This window comes from Stegodyphus dumicola, chromosome 3, assembly GCF_044657685.1.
Source record: "Stegodyphus dumicola isolate Sdum_Otavi_A_Nest chromosome 3, ASM4465768v1".
Taxonomy (NCBI): Eukaryota; Metazoa; Arthropoda; class Arachnida; order Araneae; family Eresidae; genus Stegodyphus; species Stegodyphus dumicola.
Window position 1 is genome coordinate 212,521,307 of NC_140770.1, and position 27,486 is coordinate 212,548,792.

General features: G+C 31.2%; 1 protein-coding gene across 2 annotated transcripts in view; it reads right to left on the reverse strand.

The window, feature by feature from the left end:
• Nucleotides 1-27,486, reverse strand: part of LOC118193612 (uncharacterized) — a 70,384-nt gene that overhangs the window by 23,462 nt on the left and 19,436 nt on the right. Inside the window, exons 1-4 of one of the 2 annotated variants that reach the window (XM_085813839.1) lie at nucleotides 25,402-25,738; nucleotides 24,790-24,911; nucleotides 22,777-22,934; nucleotides 2,483-2,655 (exon numbers count right to left, since the gene is read on the reverse strand). In XM_085813839.1, the coding sequence (XP_085669965.1) occupies nucleotides 2,483-2,655; nucleotides 22,777-22,934; nucleotides 24,790-24,898 (440 nt within the window). In that variant the 5' untranslated portion in view covers nucleotides 24,899-24,911; nucleotides 25,402-25,738. Of the gene's footprint in view, nucleotides 1-2,482; nucleotides 2,656-22,776; nucleotides 22,935-24,789; nucleotides 24,912-25,401; nucleotides 25,739-27,486 lie in introns of those variants that run through there. The other variant, XM_035364719.2, reaches the window with a different exon arrangement.

Genomic DNA, 27,486 nt, shown 5'->3' on the forward strand with positions numbered 1-27,486 from the left:
AGCTTTCAAAGGTGACCATTGTCATGGAGCTAAGCAAAGTACGTCTCACCGTTTTACTTTGTGCATATGCTGATGGTTCAGAAAAAATGACTCCTTTGGTTACAGGAAAGTTATAAAAATCAAAGTGCTTCAAATGTGTCAAACTCTGCCATTAGAATACAAAGCAAATAAGAAAGCACGGATGACTATGGAATTTTTACAGAATGGTTCAAGAAAATAGACAAAACTATGAGGAGGCAAGACTTCAAAATTTCCTTTTTATAGATTAGAGTACCCCATCCTCAAGCCACAGATCGCAAAACGTGAAAGCCATTTCCTTTACGGCAAATTGGACTACAACAGAGTAGTTCTCTAGATCTGGGCATCATGAGGGATTTGAAAATATTCTACAGCAAAGTTTGATTTAAATAGCCCTTCAAAATACAGGAAATGCATAGAAACATTTAAATAGCCTTAAGACTATGGAAGTAAAAGCACAAACCTGAGATCAAACTGTGATTATGGATGAAGAAGATGTGAAATCTACTGGGATTAGATATCACAGTCGGCAAATATGTAAACTGTAATGCCAACGTAATGATGTCAAACTTGTGCATGGTTGAATAATTGTTCGAAAACGTTTTACTAGATGAACATTTAAGTGGTAGAGATGAAGAAGGAAATGAAGAAATAATACCAACTTCTTTTCAAAATGCTATCTATTATCTACTGCACTGATACCCTCAGAAATTTCTTTGTGTATAACAGTGAGAAAACATTTCAGGAGCTGATTTTGATTCATAGCACTTTGCTTACGATTCAAAATCAAAAGACTTGTCAGATGACAATGAAAGATTTTTTTCTTTAAAAAATGTTTAGATTTGCTTTAAAATGTTCTTAGAAGAAAAAATGTGACTGATTCAGAATAGTTATTCAAATAAAGCTATGACATATTTCCCCCCTAATTTTAAATTAATATGTACAGAAATTTGCATTCTTAGGATTAAAAAATTATTAAATTTGTATTGATATCATGTTTGAAATATTAATTATAAAAATTATTTAAATTGTTTATTAATGCGTGGGGAGTGATAACAGTTGCCTTCATGTGGTGTTCCCTGTTTAAACTAAATGACTGATACCTATCACCTTTAAAGTAGCCCTTATTGATGAGGAAGTAGAAAAGAATTTCTGACCTGGTGACAGGTTCAAGCTCTTGAGGGTTTTGGAAGTAAAGAACTAAACCAGCTCTTATGCTTTCATTTTGGAACACTGGCAGTTTAACTCATGACAAATTTACTGAATTGAAGACTTATTTCTTATCATGATTTTGACGTAATGGGCATTGTTGAGAGTGCAACCACTGCAGACAGTGAAATATATTTTAATATTCCTGGATATCAGAAATTTGTGTTAAAGTGACCAAGACAGATTGCTTCTGACATTATTGTTTTTGTAAAACATTCTTTATAGGCAAAGTTAATTGCCTCTCATGGAATGACTACTAATGATAAATTAGAATTCCTAAAAATACATGTATGGAGACAAGAAACTCTACATAAGATATTCTTCTTGTACAATCCTCTAAATAATAAACCCAATTTGAAAGAATAATACTCGACTGGGATAGAAATTCACTTATACTCGGAGATTTCATTGCCCCCTGAAATTGCTGAGGTTATTCGACATCAAATAGTATAGGTCGTATAGTCAAAAATCTTACTGATTCCAACCCTATTGGTTTTATTGAGAATGAAGGAAATTCCCCAACTTCCCTCTCTTACAATTGATGTGTCTTCATCCTGATTTACTCTTACTTATGATAATAATACGGTTGTAAATACTGATAAAACCACCTTTCAATTGTTTTACCTCAGTACAAAACATCACAACATCCAACTTCAGTTTAATGACAAAGACCTGAATAGAACTTTCGATACTGTCTATTTGGGTATTCACTTAGACCCAAAATTAACTTGGATGAAGCATGTTGATTCAGCCACTGATAAAGGATATGCCAGATCAAGACTATTGAAACAGCTGGTGTCACTTAGGGCTCAACCCAAATGGCTTGTGCACAGCCTATAAAAGTTATGTTTGTCCTGTTATTGAATATGGAAACAAGGCTTCGATAACTGCCTCCGCCAGAAACAAGCTTGACCTATTCCAAAACAACAAGCTGCGATTTGTGAATGTATAACTAGTGCTCTACTGTATTAGCAAATTATTTTCCAGAAAAATATGATTAATGCATACACATAGCACCACACACTAATAGGTGTGTTTAAATACTAATATGTATGTTTACATGTAATTAAAAAAAACTTTTCATGAGAAATATTAACTGCAAGTTCATCAACAAGGAAAAACTGCCAAGAAAAATGATAACAGATATTCAATTTTTAGTAGTTTGTGTATTATATAAAATATGTAATTACATAAATATAAGTTTATAATAAATAAATACAGAAATAAGAAAATAAGAAAGATTGCAAAAGGATACGTCATAATAGTTTCTAACTGCTTTAGATTGTTTATGTGATCCTTCAGGTAAAGAGCACAAAATGTTAATATAGAAACCATATGAATGCTTAGCCAAAACAAAAACATGAAAAAATAACGATAATTCCGTCGACCAATGCAATTATTCACCCACGGACAATGATGATCAAATGTCTATGAGAAATAAAAAACATAAAAATTAACATACAAATTAAAATAAATAATAAAAAAAAAAAAAAAAAAAAAAAAAAAAAAAAAAAAAAAAAATTAAAAATACTGCAAAACACAAAACCAGTTTAATGCAGAACTATTCAAGATTAGAAAGCAACTCAATTTCAACTTTAATTGAACTAGATTATAATAAAATTTATTTTCAAAGAAATCTTATCTTTGTTAATATCCACATAAAAATTAAACATTTCAAATTTATTATTTGTTTTACTTAATTAAAATATATCAAAACTAAAATTAGTATTTAAAAATATCACAATGTAATATTATAGTGAAACTGACATTTTAAGATCTTTACAAGTGTCTCACCTTTTTTTTTTTTTTTTTTTTAGATCACAGGGAAATTTGCTTAAAAACCTAGACTATTTTTATAATTGTGGATTCTAAGCCCAAGAGAATGACTGATACCATTAAATTAAACACTGCACTTACATACCAATGAACTGAAATAAATACACTAATGTTGAGCACTGAATAAACATAAGGGAAACAAATTTTACAAAAAGAATAATTTTAGAAACATATCTTAATCCTTATATTTCCTTTGTTTAAATATTGTTTACACTCAAATTATTTTCCTTATCTTAGCAAATAAAAATTAAACTTTATGAAATGTATGAAGTACATTAGCAATATCTCTTCTCCTAACATTAAAATAAAATTTGTATAGGTTTCTAAAAACTGCCACATTACTTAAAAAACTTCAGAAAGGTTAAAAGAATTTAATACATATCAAAAATGAAATGCATGATATTAATACTAGCATTACGGCATTTTCTGTATACCTATAACTACAATCAGCAGTCATTTTGACTGCTTGTTCTGAATAGAAGAAAAAGCTTGCTTTTTGCTAATATTATGTAAAGTTAATGCTTATAATGATACATTTTGTTTGTTTAATAAATAAATAAAGTAAACTGAGTAAATATGTGCAACCAAAAGATAACTGATTGTAACAAAGAACAAAATAAAGCAAAGTGAGTAAATACAGGATGATTATACAGAGGCTGTTCGTACATTTTTTAGACGGTTTTGGTAAGCGGTAATAAAAAATCGTTTGCTGCAAAAGAAGTAATTGCAATTGTACTATGTTTTTAAAAGTCAAAATTATCGTCTGTGGCTTGAAAGTTTTGTTTTTATTTAAAATGGTGAATTTAACAAAGCAATGGTTCGAAGGCTACATTTACGTTTCTCCCGAACAGAAATAAAAATTCGTTTGCTGCAAAAGAAGTAATTGCAATTGTACTATGTTTTTAAAAGTCAAAATTATCGGCTGTGGCTTGAAAGTTTTGTTTTTATTAAAAATGGTGAATTTAACAAAGCAATGGTTCGAAGGCTACATTTACGCTCTTTCTGAAGAGAAATAAGCATATTCCATTATCCAAAAACGATGTGAGAGTCATGGTTTTGTTATATCTAAAGCATCGATAGGTAATATCATCAACAAGAAAGGAAATTAACCGTCAAATTGCAGCTTCAGGTGGGACAAAAATTCCAAACAAGTATTCAAGGAAAAAACGGACATCTTCGACTATTGCAAAGGTACGTTGCTTAATGTTAAAAGAAAATCCCTTTAGTCAAAGGACAGTTACAAAATCATTAAAATGCTCGGAGTCCGCTGTAAACAAAATGATAAACGTTGATTTAAATCTTAAGAAAGCGAAAAAAACGTAATGTGCATAGTCTTCTTCCAAAGCATATCGCTCAACGCAGGACACGCTGCAGAATTCTATATGAGAAACACTTATCCAAAGAAATATGGAAAGCAATTGTCACAATAGATGAAGCATGGGTGTATTTAAATGATTGTAACAAGAAAAAGAGCCATTTATTATCATAAAAGGGGAGAAAAAATTTAAGTACATGGTTCAAAGAATCGAAAGAAAGTTTTTCTAAGGGATTCATGATTGTTGCTGGTTTTTCATATAATGGCAATTTAAAAATAAAGAGAGTGCAAAAAAAATGTCAAGATTAACTCCAAATACTATCAGAAACATATTTTATTGCCAATTTTTCTGAATGAAATGCCATCGCTTTACCCACAGTGCCATCAATCTGAGAGACTCCATCAGGACAAAGCTAGCAGTCACAAATCAAAATCCACTGTAAATTTCCTAAAAGAAATGGAACAAAAAACTGGTATCAAGGCCATACTCTTCACTGATATTCCTACTAAATCTCCCGATGTGTCACCTATGGATTTTTGTGCTTTTGGAATTTAAAAACTGCATTATCCAAATGTTGTCCCAAAACCCTAACAGGACTCTGGAACGCTGTTCGGGAGGAATGGGATAGAATACCTCTTCTGCCACTTCAAAAGGCATTATTATCCTGGAAATTGCAGTGTCAAAAGATAGTTCAGAATAAGGGATGCCAAATAGAACATTTAAAACACAAGAATTTTATGTAATTTAGTTTTGTGAATACAATATACATCGTCTAAAAAATGTGTGAACAGCCTCTGTAATTAAAGTTGCGATTTCAAAACAATCTAACTTTAAAACTACAAGTCAGAACGACTTGATATTTTACCCGAACAATCCTGAGGTAATGGAATTTTGTTTGGCGAAGGAAAAACGATAGTTCTAAAATTTATCGATAGATGGTGCTGTCAGTGTTCACATTGCTGTTGTAGATGTATAGCCAAAAGGAAACAATAGACTCCAAGTGTTTATGGCAACTTTATTAGCAAAAAAACAAGAATATGTATTTACAGAGAAAACAGCAAGAGTGACAAGAGAAGTTTCATGAAACAAACACCTTACGGATGATTAATTCATAAGTTGTTCGATATGCTTTCCTTCTTGTTCCGCTGCTCTGGAAGCACAGAATTTCATGTTCTACAACAGATCGGAAGGTATCTGTGCTGATGCTATGAATGTGGTGCATGATGCTTTCCTTCTAAGTGATCCATACATTGACATTGCTGAAGTGCTGGAAGGACATGGTTATGCAAAAATGCATCATACTGCTTGCCAGTAATGGTGCAAGTTAAGGGACCCACAAGTGTGATCTCCTCGAAGAAGAATGGACCAACAACAAACAGAGTGAAGAGGTAATGGCTGTAGTGGGAACGGATTCTTGGTCTCCCATATCCTGCAATCTTGCGTATTTACAGAACCTTGCAAATGGAAGTGAGCTTCGTCAGACCACAGAATGTTCTAAGGCCATTCATTATCCACTTCGATCCACAAGAAATTGTAGTGCAAATGATTCATGTGTTCCAGGTCAGAGTGCTGCTGCACATGAGTTTTGAACGGAAACATACATCAAGGGGTGGGGTGTCGAAGGTGTGTAAGGAATCGGAGGATATGTGGATGTGTGCCAGGCAGTTGTTGTCGGAGATGAGTTAAAATACGTAATAATTTCAGATTATTATGATTTTGAAATGTTTAGTCATGTCATATATATATTTTTTTTGTGATTTTATGATCCTACTTTTCTGAAACGAAAGATATGCTTTTATGATGTTTTGGTGTATATACATTGTTTTAATTAGGTATCGAGTTGACACGCTTATATATATAATGGTGAGACGCTATGTGATAATAATTATTCGCTTCCCTTGGAAAAAGGAAGGAGGAAAAATAGTTTTAGAACTAAAGAAAAAAAAATGAGGATACACGTCCGAACGAATTTAGATTACAGGATGTTTTTTTGTTAAAAGGATGACAACTAGATTGGTGTGGTTCTTTATTAAGTCTATATGAGTATAATGACAGAATGATATATGGTATTTTTTTTTACTTTCGGAAAAGAACAGAAAACGTTTTTAAAAGGAGGAAGGAAAAAGGTTTAAAAAAGAATGAGGACCAAAAAAAAACTCGAGAGAATATAGATTACAGGAAGGAACGGTTCTTAATTTGTGATTGACATATGACATGATTTATTTTACTTATGGAAAAAGAGTAAAATAAAAAAACTTTAAAAATAATAAAAAAGGAGGACGCACGTTTTTTCTAGAGAAATTAAAGATTGCAGGGGAGCGCACACGTTATCAAAACAGATGAGTATTCCGAGGGTGGGAGCATAAAAAGATGTGGAAACGAGGATAGTTTTTTTCCTTCTTCCTTCTTTGAATGTGCCATCAAAGTTGCATAGAGGGAACGTGAATGGAGGTCGTAAAAAGGGAGATGGGAACCTCAAGTATGGAAAACGAAAGCAGTTAGTTTTAGCGCAGGTGGGTCAATCTATTGGGTCGAATGTGAAAAAAATGTGGGTCACTGAATAAAGTTTAGCAACTCGTTTTTCTTGGTAATAGAAATAATATGTGAGGGGAAAAAAGTAAGCATATAAATGTACTGGAGAGGCGACGAGGGAAATTAGGACACGAATAGCGTATTTAATGAGAAAAATTCACAACGAAAAACATATTCCTTCACTCGTTTGATTTGCAGTTCCTGAAACAATGGAAACTTCAGCTTCGACGAGCAATGGTAAGACATTTTTATTTTATGCTTTGCGCTACGTTTTTCAAAAAACTATTTTTTTTTTTCTGCCTCCTAGAATTTCGTTCATAGTATGTGTAGTTTTAAATTATTTTTTTAGACTGTAAAGTGAAAAGACACATTAACTTGCTTGACGATGAAGATGTGGAATTGAATAATCCCCACCGTAAAAAAGCAAAGAGCTTTGATTTAGATTTAGCAAGTGAAGAGAAAAAAACCCTCTTCCCATCGTACAGACCTCCAATAACGACATCAAAAATCGGTTTAATATACCTTTGGAAATGCTGGATACCTTGAAACAGGCCTGCGAGCACATGATCAACCACATTAAACGCAATCGAGTGGTAAAAAAAAAAAAAAAAAAAAAAAAAAAAAAAAAAAAAAAAGCTTGTTTTTAAAATTTAATTGTATTATTTATTTAGTTATTTTTTCATTTTCTTTTTTTGAAATCAATGTGTTATTATGTATAAATGAATGTGTTATATATTTAACATTGACTACTTTTTTTTTTTTAATTGTGTAGCATTTGTAAAGTACATGTTGTTTAAAATTATTCAAAAAAAAAAAAAATGAATATGTCAATTTGAAGTAATTTAAAAAAATCATATGAGGTTGTTATGTTCAGCAAAACCTTTTTGTAACAATCCAAAATAATAGTTTCTAAAATCAGTATGCTAAATTTTAATGTGCACAGAAATGCCCATCGCGGCTTTGTGCGTTCGTATAGAGCTATTTGCAACAATTACAGAGATCCTGATTTACTATATCAGGACAGTCGACAAATAATTTTTTCATTATTAAGTAGTAGTAATATTCTTAGGTTAAGAATACTTATATGCTTAAGCATATTATTTAAGAAAGGTGACGGAGACAAAGAAACAGAAAAAAGTTTCTATTTTTGCTCCAAATGTGAACGAATCCTAACACGAGGACAGATATTGATAACGATTGACAATGCATTTCGAAAAATATTCCTAGGCATTGATAACTTTATTAGAAACGGTAGTGGATGGACAATAAAGTGTCTGAACTACATCGACATTGAAGTAGGCAATTTAAGGGAAATAAGAGGTGGATGTAAACATATAGAATTGCCAGCAAAAATTAGAAACAAAAAAGCGGTTTTAAACATTAATTGTTATGATAATAAATGCTTTTTGTATTCTGTTATCGCAAAACTATATCCAAGGAAACAGAATAAAAACACGTTAAATTATTATAAAAAATATTTGAGATGTTTTAAAATTAACGGGATAAAATTTCTGATTTCCTTAAGTGGAATTCAAAAATTTGAAAAGTTAAATGATTTAAAAATTAATGTATTTGCGTTTGAAGAAAATGAAATCTTTCCTTTAAGTATAAGCAAACAAAAAAATATCGACTTAATGAAAGAAATTGATTTACTTTTTTTTTAAAATAATTTTTTTAATCACAAACTTAAATAGATTATTAAATGTTCATAAAGGTATTCATCACTATTGTAAAAACTGTTTGTTAGGGTTTCAGCGAAAATGCAGTTTAGAAACCCACATAAAATTGTGCAAAGGCAAAGAACCTCAGAAAGTAAGCATCCCTCAAAATTTAGTAGTTAAATTCACTGACTTGTCTAAACAATTATATCATCCATTTTGCATTTTTGCGGATTTCGAGTCTCTCACTAGAAAAGTTTCTTCAGCTTTTCCGTCTGAGTTTCAGAGTTTTTCAGTAGCAGTAGAACACCACGAACCTATCAGCTATGCAATTCTTGTCACAAACATTAATGAGGAAATAATATTTACAGAATACTACTCCGGAAATAATGTCATTAATAACTTTCTAAAAACTTTGAAATACCTATCACATAAATTGTTACAGAAAATGAAAAGGATTCTACCGATTCTGAAACTTATGACAGAAACTGTTGTCACATATGTCAAAAGCAATTTTTACCAAACGAGATACGTGTTCGAGATCACTGCCACTGGAGCGATGGACATATACGCGGATTAGCATACCAGGCTTGCAATCTAAATTATAGATGCACATATTTTATTCCAGTGGTAATACATAATGCACGTAATTACGATTCCCATTTAATTTTACGAAATATGCCGAAAGATGTTTTCAAATGCATTAATATCACACCAGTAAATTTTGAAAAATTTACTATGTTTACTCTAGACGAAATCAAATTTTTGGATTCTTATCAATTTTTAGACGCCTCGCTAGATACATTAGTTGAGAACTTAAAAAAGTCCAAACACAAGTTTGAGATTTTTAATAGTTTTTTCAAAGATGAAACAAACAGTTTTTTACTGCTGAGGAAAGGAGTATTCCCATACAGTTATCTGGATTCAGAAGCAGTTTTAAAGGAAACCTGCTTACCAGATAAAAGTGCTTTTTTTAATATTTTATCAAATAACCATATAACAGATGATGAATATGAACATGCACAACTCGTGTACAAAACATTTCACGGTGAAACAATAGGAGATTATTTAGAGCTTTATCAAAATGTTGATACTGTTCTACTAGCCGAAATATTTTCGGCCTTTCGCCGAATGTCCATGATGTACTATAATTTGGATCCCCTCCATTTCGTGACAGGAGCGGATCTCACATGGAATGTGGGATTGAAATATACAAAAGTAGAATTACAGCTATTCAGCAATGCCAACGATTACATGTGGATAGAATCACAAATGCGTGGGGGGATTTGTTTATTAGGCAAGTGACATGTAATGGCTAATAGTCCGTATACTTCAGATTATGACCCATACAAACCCCATAATTCATGAGTCAGTCGCTATCATATGGACATTTCACATGGTTGACGACTGACGAAGTACGACATTTCGATATTTTGAACATCGATCCTAATTCAAGCGTTGGATATATTTTAGAGGTAGATCTCCTATATCCACCTGAATTGCATGATATCCACAATGATTTTCCGTTGGCCCCAGAACATTTAACAAAAACATATAACATGTTGTCTCCATATGCGAAAAAGATGTGCGACAAATTAAACATGAAAAGTGTTTTACCCTGCAAAAAATTGACACCGAATTTTTTCGAAAAGAAAAATTATATGTGCATTATTTAAACTTAAAATTTTATCTTGAACAAGGACTTGTTCTACAAAAGATACATAAGATTTTGGCTTTTTCCCAATGCAAATGGTTAGAAAGCTATATAGCTTTTAATAACGATAAAAGAACGGCATTCGAAAATGATTTTGAAAAATCTTTCTTTAAAAAAATGAATAATAGATTTTACGGCAAAACATGTCAAAATGTAAGAAAGCGTGTTAATGTTAAAGCAGCCTTAAATGAAATTCAGAGCAAAAAATACTTGCAAAGTCCCTTACTGGATTATTTTGAAGTGATAAAATGAAAATTTATCATTATATAAAATGAAAAAACAAAATTTGTGTTTAGATAAACCAATTTATGTGGGTTTCACTGTGTTAGAATTGTTGAAATTGCATATGTATAATTTATATTATAAGTATTTTAAGAGAGTGTACAATGATAAATGCGAATTGATTTATACTGATACTGACTCATTATATATGAATATTGAAACTCACGATAATTTTAATGAAATGAAAAAGTATTTCAATGAAATTTTAGATTGTAGTAATTTCGAAAAACATCATTTTATGTACAGTATAAATAATAAAGGCAAATTAGGGTTTTTGAAAAATGAAAACAATTTACCCATCAAAGAATTTGTGGGGTTAAAGTGCAAAATGTATGCATTCTCTTTCGGAAATACATGTAAAAAAAAGTTAAAAGGAATTAAAAAAGCTAGTGTCGCAGATCTGACCATTGAGTCATATAAAAAGATTTTGTATGATGAAACATTAATGAGACAGTATCAATATACAATTACTTCCAAAAAGCATGATATATGCACTGTTCTTCAAAACAAAGTAGGATTGTCGCCATTTTACGACAAGAAGTTCTTAAAAGCAGACGGCATAAATGCCAATTGCTATGGTCATCATAAAAATCTGCTTCTAGAAGATGAATGTATAGAAAACACATTTTAACATGTAATTATTTTTATATAAACAGCAGTCATTTCAAGAAAATTGAAAAAACTGTTTCATGTATTTTTTTCCTCTACTTAGAATATAAAAAACAACGAAATGTTGTTCCACGTCGATTATTCGACCCCGAATTTCTTACATCATGTAAAAGAAAGAATCTCACTACGAAAGAACTAATCAACATATTTGTCAATGGATTTTATCCACTCCAGTGACAAACATGCTACACACAATATGGTTTTTTAATAATTTTTTTGTATGTATATTTTTGAATGCTATGTTTTTTCATGTTATTTTATGTTATTCATATTCTGTTATTATGTATTATGATTTGTATAGTTACTTTTTTCATGTAGACTAGTTTTTACAATAAAAGTGTAAAAAAGAGAGAGAGAGAGGGAAAAAAAAAAAAAAAAAGGCAAGCCCCCCAAGGGCTTGCATATTCACGATGAAGAGCAATCTGTCGGAATATATCAGATGCTTTTTAACGTGAGTATGTCAGACAGAGGGAAAAGATGTGGTATGAAACTTATAGTATAATTTGTATATTTTTAAAAATATCTAGTCTGTGTGATTATAAAATAAGGGTGAGTAAAAACATGTTTTGTTAAATATACTTTTTTTATTTATTGCAGAAAAAAAGAGATTACATAGTTTTTTTTTTAACATAATAATTGTTTACAAATGAAGTTCCCGAATAACTTCGTCGTCAGGAAGGATGATGAAGTATCCAATCTTCTTTTTAGTGCAAGGAACTGTATCTGGAACATCTTCACCGCCGCATATATTTTGTTTCCCCATCATCACACAGTCAAATAAATTGTTAAACAAATTTAGTGATGAGTCATGCAATAACATTTTATCGCAGGAGAGTTGTAGTAGTAAATATCCATATTCATTTGCTTTCGAATGAGCATGAATGTGATTCATCACTTCCGAATTGTTCAAAATTTTAAAATAGCATCGTTTTCCCAATCATTTCATTTTCAATTGAATTCCTGATACAGCTAGTAATACCTTTAAATAAAACATTATGCACATAATAATATTCTGTGCCATTGGAATCACACAACAGATATTCGTAACGTTCCATGTTTTGTCGATGAACTAATGTTTGGTGGCTTTGCTCATATATATAAGCGCAGTACAACGTTGATTTCCCCGACGAAATGTGTGGTGGCAACATCTATTCAGTTTAAAATTTTTCTTCACGAATAGTTTGATAAATTTTTCATTTTTTCTTGTATTTCTTTTGTTAAGATCCTTTAATGTCAAATTTCTTGAATACTGATATAAAAAATAAAGTGTAAAGTAACTGCACGAGGAAGAAAAATTATTCTGAAAGCAAAACTTGTTATAAAATACTTTTTGAGAATTTTGATTCAAAAATCGCAGGATGTTTTTGTTTGATGGTGGTAATCCATAGCTGTCGAAATAATACGCTTCACCGTTTCTAAAATAAATAGCAACCCAGTGACTGCCCGGTAGATTTTGAGGTTCTAAATTCACTATAAAGCTTCTAAATTGATTTTTTACTTTAGGTAAAATATCCGATGCATATACTCCGCCAAAATGTTCCTTGATTTTTAAATCACTACAAGCTAATCTACACAAAGTTATTGTATTCATTTCTCCTTTCACCACAAGATATTTTTTTTTTTTTTAAGTAATCCGTAAATACACTTCGAGATTTATCAATCTCTATGACATTACGATATTCTGCAAATGCCAATAAAGTGACTGTCTCTGGTAAACTATGGGAAAACTTTATATCGATTCTGATATTTCCATTTTTATTCACGCTTGTATGTGATTCACTTGCCGCATAATCAGGAGTCAAATCAAAAACATAAAGCGTATATCCATTTTTATATTCCTCATAATTAATGTTAATATTCTGAAAATTATGGTAGCGGTTTAAATCAGTAAAAAGATTCATATAACATCTTGCATAACAATCCTGTTTAAAATCAGGTTGGAGAGGCTTAGAAGGAATCATTTGGCTCCCATTTAATATACAAAGATAATTTAAATTATAATGAGAAAATTGAAAAGGATTTTTTGAAACGTTCCCGTTATATGCTTCATTTGATAAAAAACCTAAAATGATGTGCGTTGGTAACTGCCCAATAAATGTATTCGCTATTGTTGTCGATTGTAGCCCATATGATAGAGCAAAAATCTTAACTTCTATTCGAGGTATTGGCATTTTAATCACGCCACTTACTAACGCTTTTTCATGCGCCAGAAAAATGGAAGGTGAGACGTTTACCTTACGAACATATAATTTTGCAGAATGAATCACAGTTTTAAATTCGTCGTCTTTGGACATCAAAGAAAAAATGTCTTTGTTCTAATTTGATGCGCACATTAATGCTATTAATCAGTAGCTTCGGCTGAGTAGCTAAATCAAAATGAAGAGGTCCTATTAAATCCATTAAATTGCTTTTAGCACAAATTTCATGTCGCTTCTTGTATCCTGAGTTGGTTGAATTTTTGCCAAATACATTATGTTGTGATGCCGTATCTTTATAAAACAATGAGGATGTTAACATATTCTATTGGCTAGATTTAGAAGAAAATAAAAGGCTTTCGAGGATTGAGTGATATGCGTAATTTCCCTGTGAAGAAATTTGTCTGTCATTGAGGTAAACACTGCACTCGGAAAACATAGTGTTGAGGAAATAATCGATCGGAGCAACATCATCTCTTTCTGTTAAATCGTGTCCGTTTTTTTTTCACAATCTTTGCCTGTATATGTATAAGAGTATGTGCCAAATCTAGATAATGCTCTCCATTTCCACTTATATAAAACTCTATCGGAGTTTTATAATTCAGCGAAGCCACAGGATGAATTTCTAAAAATGAGGATTCTTCAATAGCAAGTTGTGTTGGTGAAGATGTAAAAAGATCCAGTTCACTTTTTAAGCACATGGATTCCATCGTGAAAAATATCTTTATGCTGTGTTTTTCAACGTTTCGTTTTAGTAGACTGAGTAGATTTTTTGTTTCGCTTTCTTTTTATACCCTTTCCATGTTGTAATTTGTTAAAAGTATCATCTTTTATTTTTTTTTGTTGTCTCATGTAATCTAGAGTGCGCCGAGTCTTTTAGAGAAGCACCAGATGCGACATCTGAAAGGACATTTTTTCCAGTTTGTAGCAAATGCCTGCCTAAATAGCGTGAAGCTCTTAATGCCAATGGAATAATATATCACCTCAAATCTCCAAAAATTCCATAACCTCGTTGATGTGCTATACCTTGAAAGTAGGGACCTCCTCCACCAACTTGGAAACAGTAATAAAATTTGCACTCTTTTGCGCTCAAATGCATGTTGTTTTGTTTCGGAAACAAAGAATGAAAAAATTTTGCTCAAACTATTTAATTTATAGAGTGTTTCGTTTTTTAAAGGACAACACTACAAACGTTTTTCCACCAGTAAATATTATATTATTACCACTACTTGTTTTTAATTCAATTTCAATTGTGTCAACAAAATTCTTTCTGATCGGGAAATAAAGCGGTTTATGATAGTGTTTCACTACTTGTTCTTCCTTTTCATTCATACATGGTATAACTCGAAGAAGAGGCGAGTAAGAATCTTTAACATGATATAGATGTATTAAATCTGTGTAAACAAATATTTCAGTTATTCCAGCATCCAACTCTAGTGGATAATTACTGATATAATTTCCGGCCTTAAAATGCAAGACATTAAATCCTAACATGTCTGCCAGACCTTTTCCGAAATTTACTTCATGTTCGGAAGGAACGTTTAAAGCAACTTTTTGGTTCGGTAGCTGTTGCAATCGAATGTATTTAAATTCTTCGAATAATTTTAATGCATTTTTATGCATTCCCACATTCACTGATAGATGTTCAGTTTGCATTTCTGTCCTTTTTGTTTGATGATATTCTTTTATAATTAACTCCATTTGTTCTCTCTCTGCTATTAAAATCAACGGGTTGCAAGCGAATCGTTGAGTTTTTTTTATGACTGTATCATGATTCAAATTTAGTTTTTGCATTAGTGAATTAGCGTTGCTTTTTTTCAATACCAATTCGACATAATCTGAAAGTTTAATTTCCACTTCTTTTTTTATTGGTTCACATAAAAACTTAACATAATTCTGAAGCCCCAATAATTCGATGTTTTCATTTATGATGCTGTAAGCGTCTTTTTCATTATTTACACCACACTTGATAGGTGTTGCTGGTATTATATGCGAAATTATATTTTTAGGATTTTTATTTATGATATGTTTGTTGCATTTGTCTCTGAACTGTCGGTCTAAACCTGAAAGTCTGATTCTTTTTTATAATTATATCTTTAAACGGCAAATTCAACATATAAAGTATTATGGGAGCTTCTTTTGTTGTAATATGGACTTCAAATCCTTCTTTGACTTCGACTGTAATCCGATTTTTTCTGTCTCCATCCGAAGCAAATCTTACATTCGAGTTCACACTATGTGTCTTTTCAGTTTCTCCATTCACTTTTAACAAAAAATTCTCAAGACTATCTTTTGATTCGCACATTAAAGATATGTCATATTGTATGTTTTCCATTACTATGCTTTCCTCTTTTCTAAAAGAAACAGAATATTTTTTGTTATGATCACCAATGTTAAACCAATTTCGTGGAATGAATATCTCAGAAAGTCCTACAACATAATTATTATCATTAAAAATAAGAGGTTTGCAGAGTTTGGTACGATATGAAGATTGAGTGTTTTGTGGGAAATATTTTATGCTGGAATTCCTTGGTAAGGTAACATAAAAATCAGTTACTGCTTCATCCATGATGCTTTTACCCAAGAATTAAAACGATGATCAAATCCTTTCCACTTCACATAGAATTCTTTGTTTTCTCCTGTTCCTTTCGTTTTCAGAATCTTTTCTATTCACCAAAAATCACTTGATCGCTTGTTCACTTTCTGAAGCTCTTCCTCATAGAACCTTCCTTTTAAAATTTCTTCTTTCAACACATATGTAGGAGGATTCGAAGGATATCGTTTAACTATGGTAAATATTTCATCAGTCCAATTAGGTAAATATCCACGACGAAATGTCTTCTTTGCTTTCGAAATTCTCACTTGATCACCAATATTGAACTTTTATTCTGACTCTATTTGAAAATTGTATAATTTTTTAAAAATTTCAGGTTCCAGTTCAGACGTGACTGCAGCAGGAGCAAAGCCGGTACTGCGATGCACACTTTCATTATAACTTTTTAAAACAGATTTTAAGATGTCTAAATATTTATAGGAATTTCGATGTGTAAATATTCGATATAATTTCGATTTTAGAGTACGATTAAATCTTTCTACAACACTAGCTTTATGCTCACTATATGAGGAATAATGGTGTATCTTATTCTTTTTGAGTAATGCTTGTACTTTTTTATTATAGAATTATTTCCCTTCGTCAGTTTGCAAGTTTACTATTGTCTTTAATTGCTTAAATAATTTTTTAAAAGCTTCAACGAGTACATCAGCATTTTTAGATTTTATTGGGACCGCATAGCCATATTTTGAGAAAACATCTATCGCAGTTAAAAGATATTTTACACCTTTATTGTATCTAGATACTTTTGACATGTCGACTAAATCACATAGGATCAGTTTACCAATTCCAAAAGATAAAACTTTTCTTCTCTTAAACTTGTATCTTATCGGTTTATGGAGTGTATAAGTGTCTTGTGTCATTAACCATTCTTTAGTCTTTTTTATGCGAATGCCACTCGTTTTTGAAAGACGTAATACACCCCCAAATGCTGCTGGATTATTTACATCATAATATATTTTTTCTAGAATTCTAGCCACTTTTCCGTTTTTTGATCGTGAGCTTTTCATCTTCTTGAATAGGGTCCAACAAGCGAAGGATGACTTTGAGTCTTCTTTCCTTTTAATATTCTACTTTCAGGTTCTTGCAAAATTTCTTCGCTTCTGCTTTTCTCTCGTGTTAGTTCGCTTTTTGTTTCGCACAACTTCGATACTAATTTCTTATTTCCTATCCAAGACAGGGGAATATTTATTTCTTTAATAGCTTTTAAAAATTCACTAAAATGATCGAGTTCAATTTGAGATTTTGTATTTCGAAACATGTAGGAGAAGAAATCGGCTACTCTGCTGCCTCTGACAGGAATACCATCATGGGTGAATTCTCCCTTTTCATTCCAGTAATATTGTCTTGTTTTAAGTTTTTCAACAATCAGCGGTACATATTTGGAATACTGATGAGGTGATGAAACCACAATATCTCTCACCTTGGTATCGTTGTCGTAATCCTCTTTCAAATGTCTCTTTTTGTCTTCCTTCTCATCATCTAGTAGTTGTTCATTAGTAATGCTTACCCGCACTGGATCTGCAGGCGTATGAATAGTTTTTTGCTAGCGAGTGATAAGTTGACTTGATAATTTTACTTTCATATCATTTGGTAATTTGTTTCTCTCTAACAAAGTTTTAATATCGTCCTCAATGCGAATTTCTGGTTTGTGCAAATGATACGATGAAACCAACTCTTCAGGAATAAGTGCTACCTTTCTCGCCATGATATCCTTTTTCTTTCTTTTTTTTTTAAACTGTAATAATGTATATCATGAAATTTTTTTTTTTTTTGCTTATAGTGTTTGTTCAATATGTTAATAATTTTTCTTTATATTCTTTAACCAATAGCACTCCCAGCAATACCAGCTAAAGCAGAAATTATAGCAGGAGCTATCAGCGGCAGAAAACCACCAGTCTGATTTATTAAAAGTCTTTTTTTACTTTGAATCGAAGATGATCGTTTGGCCAATCTTCTCACGATATTTTTATATTTTTGAAGTTTTTTTACATTTACAGTAAGATGTCCAGCTAAAATGTTTAAACAAATTTCGCACAAAGAAGCGATTTGTGTGTTATTTGCAATTCTCAGTAAGGTTCATTTTTGATTAGGAGATGATTTGGCTAACACTTGTAGAAAATGATAGTTCTTTTTCAAATTCTTTTTCATTTTGGATGGTAAATCCGAAAAACTCCTTCATTAGTAGGAAATAAATTTCCTCGTAGACGATACTCTTCCTCCGTCTTGAGATGTAAATCAATAACTAAATATTATATGGTTCAACTTCAACAGTAGCTTTTATATAAGCATCCAATAAAAATTGTGAATTACGTGGATATATTTGCCTTCCTAGACAATTAATTTGGCTCATATCTCTTGCATTTTTAAATAAAATAATGTAATGAGAATTAAGACTGATGTCTCTCATAACTTTTAAACGAGGAAATAAATTTTTTAGTATTAGTATTACACTGATATTGCAATGATGAGATGCCGCTGTGAAAAATCTGCAATTTTTTCATTTAATCGATGCATTAAATCATCTATGATTATCAAATCTCCATTTTCATATACTTCTGGCAACCCGTATATAAATTCAATATTTGGTTCTTCTAGAAACCATGGTGCACTATATGAATAACACCACTTAATGTTTTGTTTCGGAATATCGAAGATATTATTTTTTATCATTTGTCGAACTAGTGATGTTTTTCCTGATTGACTCGGACCAACAATCAAACACAAACTTGGATGTTTTAACTTTAACATCTTCTCAACAGTGTTTTTTTTTTTTTTTTTTTTTTTTTATAAATTATAAGTTTTATTTTTATAAATTGTTTTAATACTGTTTAACAACAACGGAAGGTAATGTATCTCATCTTTGCATAATGTTCCTTGAATTAATAAATTTTTTGTTGTTATATCTGTGTTTTTATCGCTGTGGATTTCTCTCTTTAAAAAAAAAAAAAGTTTCAGATCCCCATTCCTTATTGACTATTTGATTGTATATGGTTTTTTGAATTTTTTAGGAAAAAATAAATAAACGTACAATTCAAAAAAAAAAAAAAAAAAAAAAAAAAAAGTTACTGTAGAATGAAAAGTGTACTTTTTCAAAATAAATAAATAAAGATAGAAGAAAGTAAAGAGAAACAACACAAGAGTTTTGCAATTTATCCATATCTTTTTTATTATTTTTTTAGATTACATGTTTACATTGATAACAAACTTATTTCTTAAATTCATTTTGGTTTAACTGTACTCCAATAATTTCGGGTTTCAAATAATCAGTTTCATTTCTCCAAAAGTAACATAAATCATATATCCTTTTTCCATCCTTAATACAAATATGTAGAAATATTCTTCTCCCAACATGTTCAGAATATATGCAAGATGTTTTGTTCAAATCTACTTTTGGTTCCTCTTCTTTCTGTCTTTCCACACAGTTTAAACATATGTATATTAGAATTTCTATGATACAAACACTGAGACAAATTAAGATTATTTTTTTTCGATCTTGTAACGTCCACTTCATTTTTATAGTCTTTCTATTACGACAGCAACAACTCAAATGAACCTTCTCAAAACATTTCATGAAAATTATATTAAAAAACACAAGAAAAATCATTTTTTTCCCCTTACAATTTCTTGCAAATATGTGCTAAATATTTTAAAACCAATCACTTGTATACCGTATTTATTACATTTTCAGAAAAATGCTTGTTTAGTATTACATCGCATTCAGATACTTTATGCATATTTCTTGAGATAAACTCTTCTGATATTTCTTGATGAATTAGTACTTGATTCCAGTCAATGACATCTTCTAGCTCTTCAATTGTATCTTCATCCAGCTTTTGATATTTTTCAATACGCGACATATCCAAAACTGCTGCATTATTTCTGATGAATTTTCCACTCAAATCCTGATACTGAGAAATTTCTTTCCAATCAACTTTTTGAGCAAACTAAACCATAAAATCTTCTGATAAAGACTGACATCTAGATATAAATTTCCAATTCACGACATCTTGGTGGGCTTCAATAAATGATTGAGATAAAGTTTGATATGCTGAAATGTTATCCCAATCCACAAGGTGTTGAAATTCAAGAATAAAACTTTCACTTAATTTCTGATATTTTGAAATAGTCGACCAATTCACCAAGTTCTGTAAATCTCTAATAATATGTTCACTTGGTTCATTTTCCTTCCCAAAATTTTCCCAATTCATTTCTGTTTTCGACATCTTCATCAATTAAAAAGCACTCGTCAAATCAGGTTATCTAATCGTTACACCTTATTAATATAGTCTTTTTTTCGAACATTTCTTCACTTCTTTTCTTTCTGCATGTCAAAACATGTCTATTAAAAAGTATTTCATATTCCGCAATTCTTTGACAAAAACGCTCAGCGTCTATTTCCCCAAAACCTCTTCGTTCTTCATGTTTTCATAGATCACATTGACATAATCCGAAAATCTCACGCATTTGCTCATTTTTTAATATATTTCTATGATATGTACAAAATTAAAAAAAATGCATTCAATATGCATCAGTCAAATTTTGTTTCCCTTCCCATTTTTTAAACATCAAAATAAATGTTTCTTTTGCAGAGCGAATACGGAAAGATTTCATGAAGATGGAAAAGGAAAATACAGAAGGAAAAAAGCGATATTTTTTCCCAACGAATGTCTACAATTAATATGTGTTTCTTTTCGTGTCAGTACACACATAAATTTGATATTTGAAATAGTTTATGTGCGTACTGGCATGCCAAGCAATGCACACATCAACACTCCATCCAAGACGAAGATATCTCCATATTGAAAAAATCTCAAAATATTCAGAGAAGAAGAAGAATATTCACAGTTAATATGCGTTTCTTTTCATGTCAGTATGTGCATAAATTTGATATTTGAAATAGTTTATGTGCGTACTGGCACACCAAGCAATGCACATATCAACAATTTGTCCAAAACATTCCCAAGAATCGAAAATATAAGTATGTCTTATTATGCCAATATGCTCACAAAAAAGCTGTAAACAATGTATATACATCAAAACATCATAAAAAGCATATCTTTCGTTTCATAAAAGTAGGATCATAAAATCACAGAAAAAAAAAAAATATATATATGACATGACTAAACATTTCAAAATCATAATAATCTGAAATTATTACGTATTTTAACTCAGCTCCGACAACAACTCCACAGCACATATAATCCGACATCAAGTTTCCTTACACATCATCGCCAGCATAGCCACTAAAGAGAGTAAAAATATATCCAAAGTACGTCAGGGGAATATTACTAATCTTACTAGAAGAAAGCTCATACTTCGTATTTTTGAAAGAATAAGGTACTTCTCTTTTTTAATGCTTTATTGTGCCAACGCAGCTTATCCCTGAATTTCTCATTTCTTTTACTAATTTCAGCGGTTCCATCAAGCGAAAAGTTGCATGTTCACCAACTGTTTCACTGACTGGTCTTGTTTCGCCTTTTCCCAAATAGAGAAATCTGTTAAGCACTTATTTTGACTGTACATCAGAGCTAAAATTTAATGCGAAATTTGTCCAGCTTTTTAGGCATATACTGAATAAATCAGCATTGGGTCTTCATGGGAAATAATTGTTCATCCACTGTTATATTTTCGACCGGTTTATAACTTTCAAGCAGTTTTCTATAAAAGCATTCCAGATATCTGAAACAAGAGTAAATGCATCAGTTTGCAGTCTTTGGGATCTTGATATAAATTTTTACTTTCCTTTTCTGTTTCGTGAACAGGTTCTCCATCAGATGAATTTTTTACCAATGCTTCAACGTGACATGATATGATACACAAGTCAAAACAACAAAACTATCCAAATGAAGTAAAGTACATTTGTGTCAACTGAAAAATAAACTTTCTAGCACAAGCGAAATGCCTTGACAAATGGTGCACAAAAATTCCAAACAGGTGTTTTTATCCCACCCCCTCCCCTCTCACTTCTGTGAAATATGCCATCTTCCTTACCAAAAAATGTACTTGCTTATCTATCAGCAAACTGAAAATAGCTAAAAAAGTCACCAAAATATTGAGAAATCTATAATTTTCTGGATACGGTCAAAATGACTGACGGCCATAAATCTAGGTACAAACAATAATATTGTGGAAAATAATTACTTAAAATGAAAAAAAAAATATTATGTAATATTCATATGTTTTTAGAAAAAGTAAAAAAAAAAAATATATTTAAGTTATAAGTACAGAATTAAAAAATTTATATCCCATTAAAATCCAAATACAGTCAAAAATGACCATGCCTACAATTCTAGTGTTAAAGCACTATGATTAAAAACAGTATCCATAACAAATATGATATCAATGCAAGAAATTTTTAAATATAAATATTTAAACCTAAGGGGCATGACCAATTTTTATCTGATCAAGAAACTTGTTGCCATTTTGTATTTACTACCCTTAAAATAACCTACTTAAAATACTTTATTTTCTTACTTCTTTAATGATCTCATACATGGAAAGTTAGAGGAACAAAATACAAATTATATAATTCTGACTAATAATTGCTGTTTAAACACTGCTCTTCATGCGCAGATCTTAAAAGGTGTACTACTGAGAGGATTAAAAATTCAACTGAGAATATATGACTTTGATAATTTTTCTTTTTAAAATTATAACATACATGAATACTCAATGTTATGCAATTATTTTATTCAAATACATACAACAGAATATTATCAGAATTATGTCATACCTCTATGCAAGTATTACACACACCACAATGAACACAACGTGGGGGACGATAAAACTGACAAGTAACACACCACTTTAAACGAACACGAACACCTTGAATTTCAATTTCTTGAAACGCTGGAGATCCAATACCATCTCCTTTTAATTCATCTGATGCAGCTGGAATATTTAACAATTATTAAAAATCTAACATTAACAGAGGTTTAACCAATGTACAGCAAGCTGGTGGTGCCAAAGAGTTCAGCTTAAATTGTAATAAAGGTATTTGCCACACAATAGTTTGTAACAGTAAAAGGAGTAAAATTCAATACAGTACAAAGTCCGTAATTCGGACTCGTTGGGACTTCAGCGATTGAAGATTAAGGGTTTTTCTGGATTATAGATCATCAATTTAAATCTGGTAAGATGGCATGCAGAAATAATACAATAAAAAATATGAAACCGTAATTTATGAAATAAAGAGCAATTATGATCTAAAGGGTATCAAAATTTACAAAACAAAAAAAAAAAAAAAAAAAAAAAAAAAAAACTTAATACGTATTTATTTGTTTACTTTATTAAAAATTTCGGTACTATTCGATTTCGAGGGCCGTAAAAAATCCACAAACTATTGTTGATGCCAATGCTGCCAAAAATAATTGTGGCAACCCTAATAATTGCGGCAAGAAAGGAAGTATAAGAGTAAATAACTATTTAAGATTGATATTTTAATTTAGATGAAAGGTTCATTTCATATAATACTATTTTATTATTGTAATTTATATGAAAAAGGCTAAACATGACTGAATAGAAGCATAAGAGTAAATAACTATTTCTATTTCAGATCATTATTATATTTTATATAAAAATTGATAAACATAACTGAATGAATGCCTGTACCTCTATTTCACTACCGACTCTAAAGCATAATTTCATCTCGTTGGTTGTTCAAACGTAATTTTCTATAATGAATGATGCCTTTTCTTTGAAAACATTCTCAGTAAAGTGCAGAATCGCCCACTTATTTGTTTGCCGCTTTTTACAAGGGTAAAAACAATTGGATTTTTGCCAATTTTCTTTTACTTGTTAAGTGAGAATAGGTCGATATCTACATAGATAAAGTCAAGGGTGTGCGCAGGGCCATTTTTGTGCAATTCTGTTTTTTTTTTTAAGTGAAAATTGGTCGATGTGCACATGGATACCGAGTACGTGCAGTTCTTAAAAACGCGTCAAGCAGTGGGCGATTCTACACTTTACCCAAAATTCTATTGCCGACTTTTCGTCACAGGCAATTCCCAAATTGTTAAATCCATAGGATATCAAAAAAGGATTTAAAAATTAAACTAGTATTTCAATGGCGTCTTAAGAAATATAGAACAGTATAAACTTACGCAATCTGAAATCAGCGCGTACACTAGATTTGGTGCGCTGTTAAATGGGCGCGTTAGCTAGATTTGGCGCTTTTGCGCATACATTTTCGCAGCAATTTTTTTACAGCCCTCGAAACCGAATAGTACCAACATATCTTTCAATGTAAGTTGTTTAAGTTGCTTCCTTTTTTGTGCTAAACACGCATGCGTAACATTAAATGCATTACACATATGCGTAAAGCATACAAAAAAAAGTTTGTGGCTTTGAGGTCCAGATTATAGATCATTCCGGATAATGGATGTCCGGATTACAGATCGTGGACTGTATTATACTTATTATATTTTCTCTAAAATGCTATCACAAAAATTCTATAAAATACTATCAATAAATTTTCTACAAAATGTTATTTTTTATAAAACATCATAAAAAAAGCAGCATTTTGTAAAGCTTCATTATGAGAGAAAACTCAAGTAGATTTAAGATTATAAGAATTTATTGCACAAACTTTAGGAAAATAAATTATAAACAGATACAGCAAATACTTTTAGTAACAAAAATAAAATAACTACATGCCTATATTATAAAACTAAAACATCTAATATAATGAACATGATTTTTACAAACAGAGAAAAATGAATTAATGAAATTGAATTAAATAATATACCCTTAGGGATCACACCAGGATTCACAAATGTAGCCAAAGAAAAATTCACAATTACAAAAAAAGTTATGATACTTTGAAATACTGGAATTCCAATACTGTAGACCAGCATCAGGTGCCAGCATCTGTAACAAAATACTTCTACTAAATTCCTTAAATATAAAAATACAATAATTAAAAAAAAAAAAAATATATATAACAAAATTAGCCATTTAAAGTATAATTGAGATAAATTTCCTCAGCAATAGGTTACAATATAATGGTTACTGTGAAAGGGATTATAAGATGCACATTTTTACTTAGGAAAAGCAATTTTAAATTGGGAAGTTCCCAATGGATTGAAGAGAGATTCATAACACAATAAATAAGAGTTAAAACAATAGTCCAGATAGTAAAAATATATCAGCTGACGGCAACAAAATGATCTAAAAATACATGAAAATGAATGTCAATGGTTTCAGTTATGGTAATAATAAATAAAAACTACTAAGAGTTGCAAATACTTCTGCATAGTATTCCCCCCCCCAACTGCCTTGCATAATTAGTGTGCACCTTATGGAATAGTGTATCTTGCAGTCCTTCCCCTAAAAAATACTCAATTCACTAATTTTATACTTCTAAAAAATCCTTTATATATTTTATTTCATTGCACATTGGAAGTCCAGCAATACAGGGTGTATCCGTACAGCAGTGACAAACTTTCAAGAGAGATAGAGTACACCTAGACAATGGGAAGTCATACAGCAATGCAAGGTCAGAAATGCTTTCCTGGCACGGTAGTGAAGACACAAAATGCAAAAAAAGAAAGGACACAAACAGCAAGACAAAACACGTTTTATTACGTTTAGTAGAGCAAAAACCAGCAAATACGAACAAAAACAAACAACAATCATCATTAAAGAAGGTGTTCAAAATTACGACCCTGGACCATGATACAAGCCTCACTTCTCTGGTGTATGGACGATGCATGACGCACAGTTCCTGCATCATGGTCTGGGTCGTACTTTCGAACACCTTTGATGATGATCATTGTCTTTTCTTTGTTTTTGTTGTACTCAATAATAAACATATTTTCTCACCCCATTCGTGTCCTTTCTTTCTTGATTTTTGTGTCTACTGTGCGAGGAAAGCGTTTCCAACCAAGCATTCCTATGTGATTTCCCATCGTCTAGGTATAGTCTATCTCTCCTGAAAGTTTGTCACCACTGTACTGATATACCCTGTATTAAAAACTGTTGCACAATACTGGGTTATAAGCCAGATGACTAGTAAACAGGCATGCCATTGATCCCAAGCCATCACTCAAAAACTTACACTGAGGCATCAATGGAAGCTAGAATAGAGAATTACTGCCTTAATCAATACATCTTGTTTCCATCTCAAAAGCAATGATGGCCAAAGATTAATCCAGAGACCATATAGTCAATGTCATAAAAAACCTTCGTTAAAGAATGCCCTGCTCTTATAATGGCATGAGGTAGCATAACGTACTATAAGTAGAACCCACTAGTATTCTTTCCTGGTACTCTAACAGCTCATTGTTACGTGATTTGGTGTTGGAGTCAGTGGTATAGCCATTCCTACAATGTGTCCAGGGCACAGGAGTCCAGAAGCCTATGTGGTTTTAATGGATTACCAGGAGCTGCTACATCTCTGGATATCTCCATTCAGGCACATCTGGAATATTGCTGATCCTATTGGAAAAATGGAAGAGTCAATTGCCAATCTCAAAACTTTATATGTCCAAATGCTTGCAACAGGGCAAAATATTCTTCAGACAATGATCTAACTGAGAGTATACCAAGATCATCAATCCAGATTTTCTCGAAGATCACCATTTATGGTGAAGCTATCACATCTTAGAAAAACAATTTTTGATAAAATATATCAAATAAATGATATTATAAAGATAATCCGATTTGGAAAAAAAAAAGATATTCACCGTGGAAATTAAAAGCCTAAAAAAATTTGTCCACTTGATATTCACAGCACTTACAAAGGTCATATAGGGAATGTATGTAGCACATCAACCAGATTTTATAATCAGGGAAAAATAAAAATCAGGAATTATTTTTCTACCCAAAGAGCATGGCCCCTAGTATTCAACACTAGAAAGACAAATTCAAAAAAACATATTGAAATTGTAAGGAACACAGTTCCAACTCTGATAAAACTATGGTTGACAGATATTGGATTTTTCAACAAAATTTAGCATTATGCCACAAATTTAACCCGCGAGCACATGGGACGGGTATGTCATACCCATGTGCATTTTTTCTTTTTGTATATTTCTCACCCTTTCTTTCATAAAAGGACAAAACTTGGCGTAGTTGAATTCAAGGTCATATGGTGAAGCTGTTACATCTTTGAAAAACAATTTTTAATAAAATATATCAAATAAATGATCTTATAAAGATCATCTGATTTGGACAAAAAATTATTCACCTTGGAAATTAAAAACCTCAAAAAATTTGTCCACTTGATATTCAAAGCACTTACAAAGGTCATCTAGGGAATGTATGTCTAGCACATCAACCAGATTTTATAACCAGGGAAAAATAAAAAACAGGAATTATTTCTGTACCCAAAGAGCCCCTTGTATTCAACACTAGAAAGACAAATTCAAAAAAAGTACTGAAATTGTAAGGAACACAGTTCCAACTCTTATAAAACTATCGTTGAAACATATTGGATTTTTCA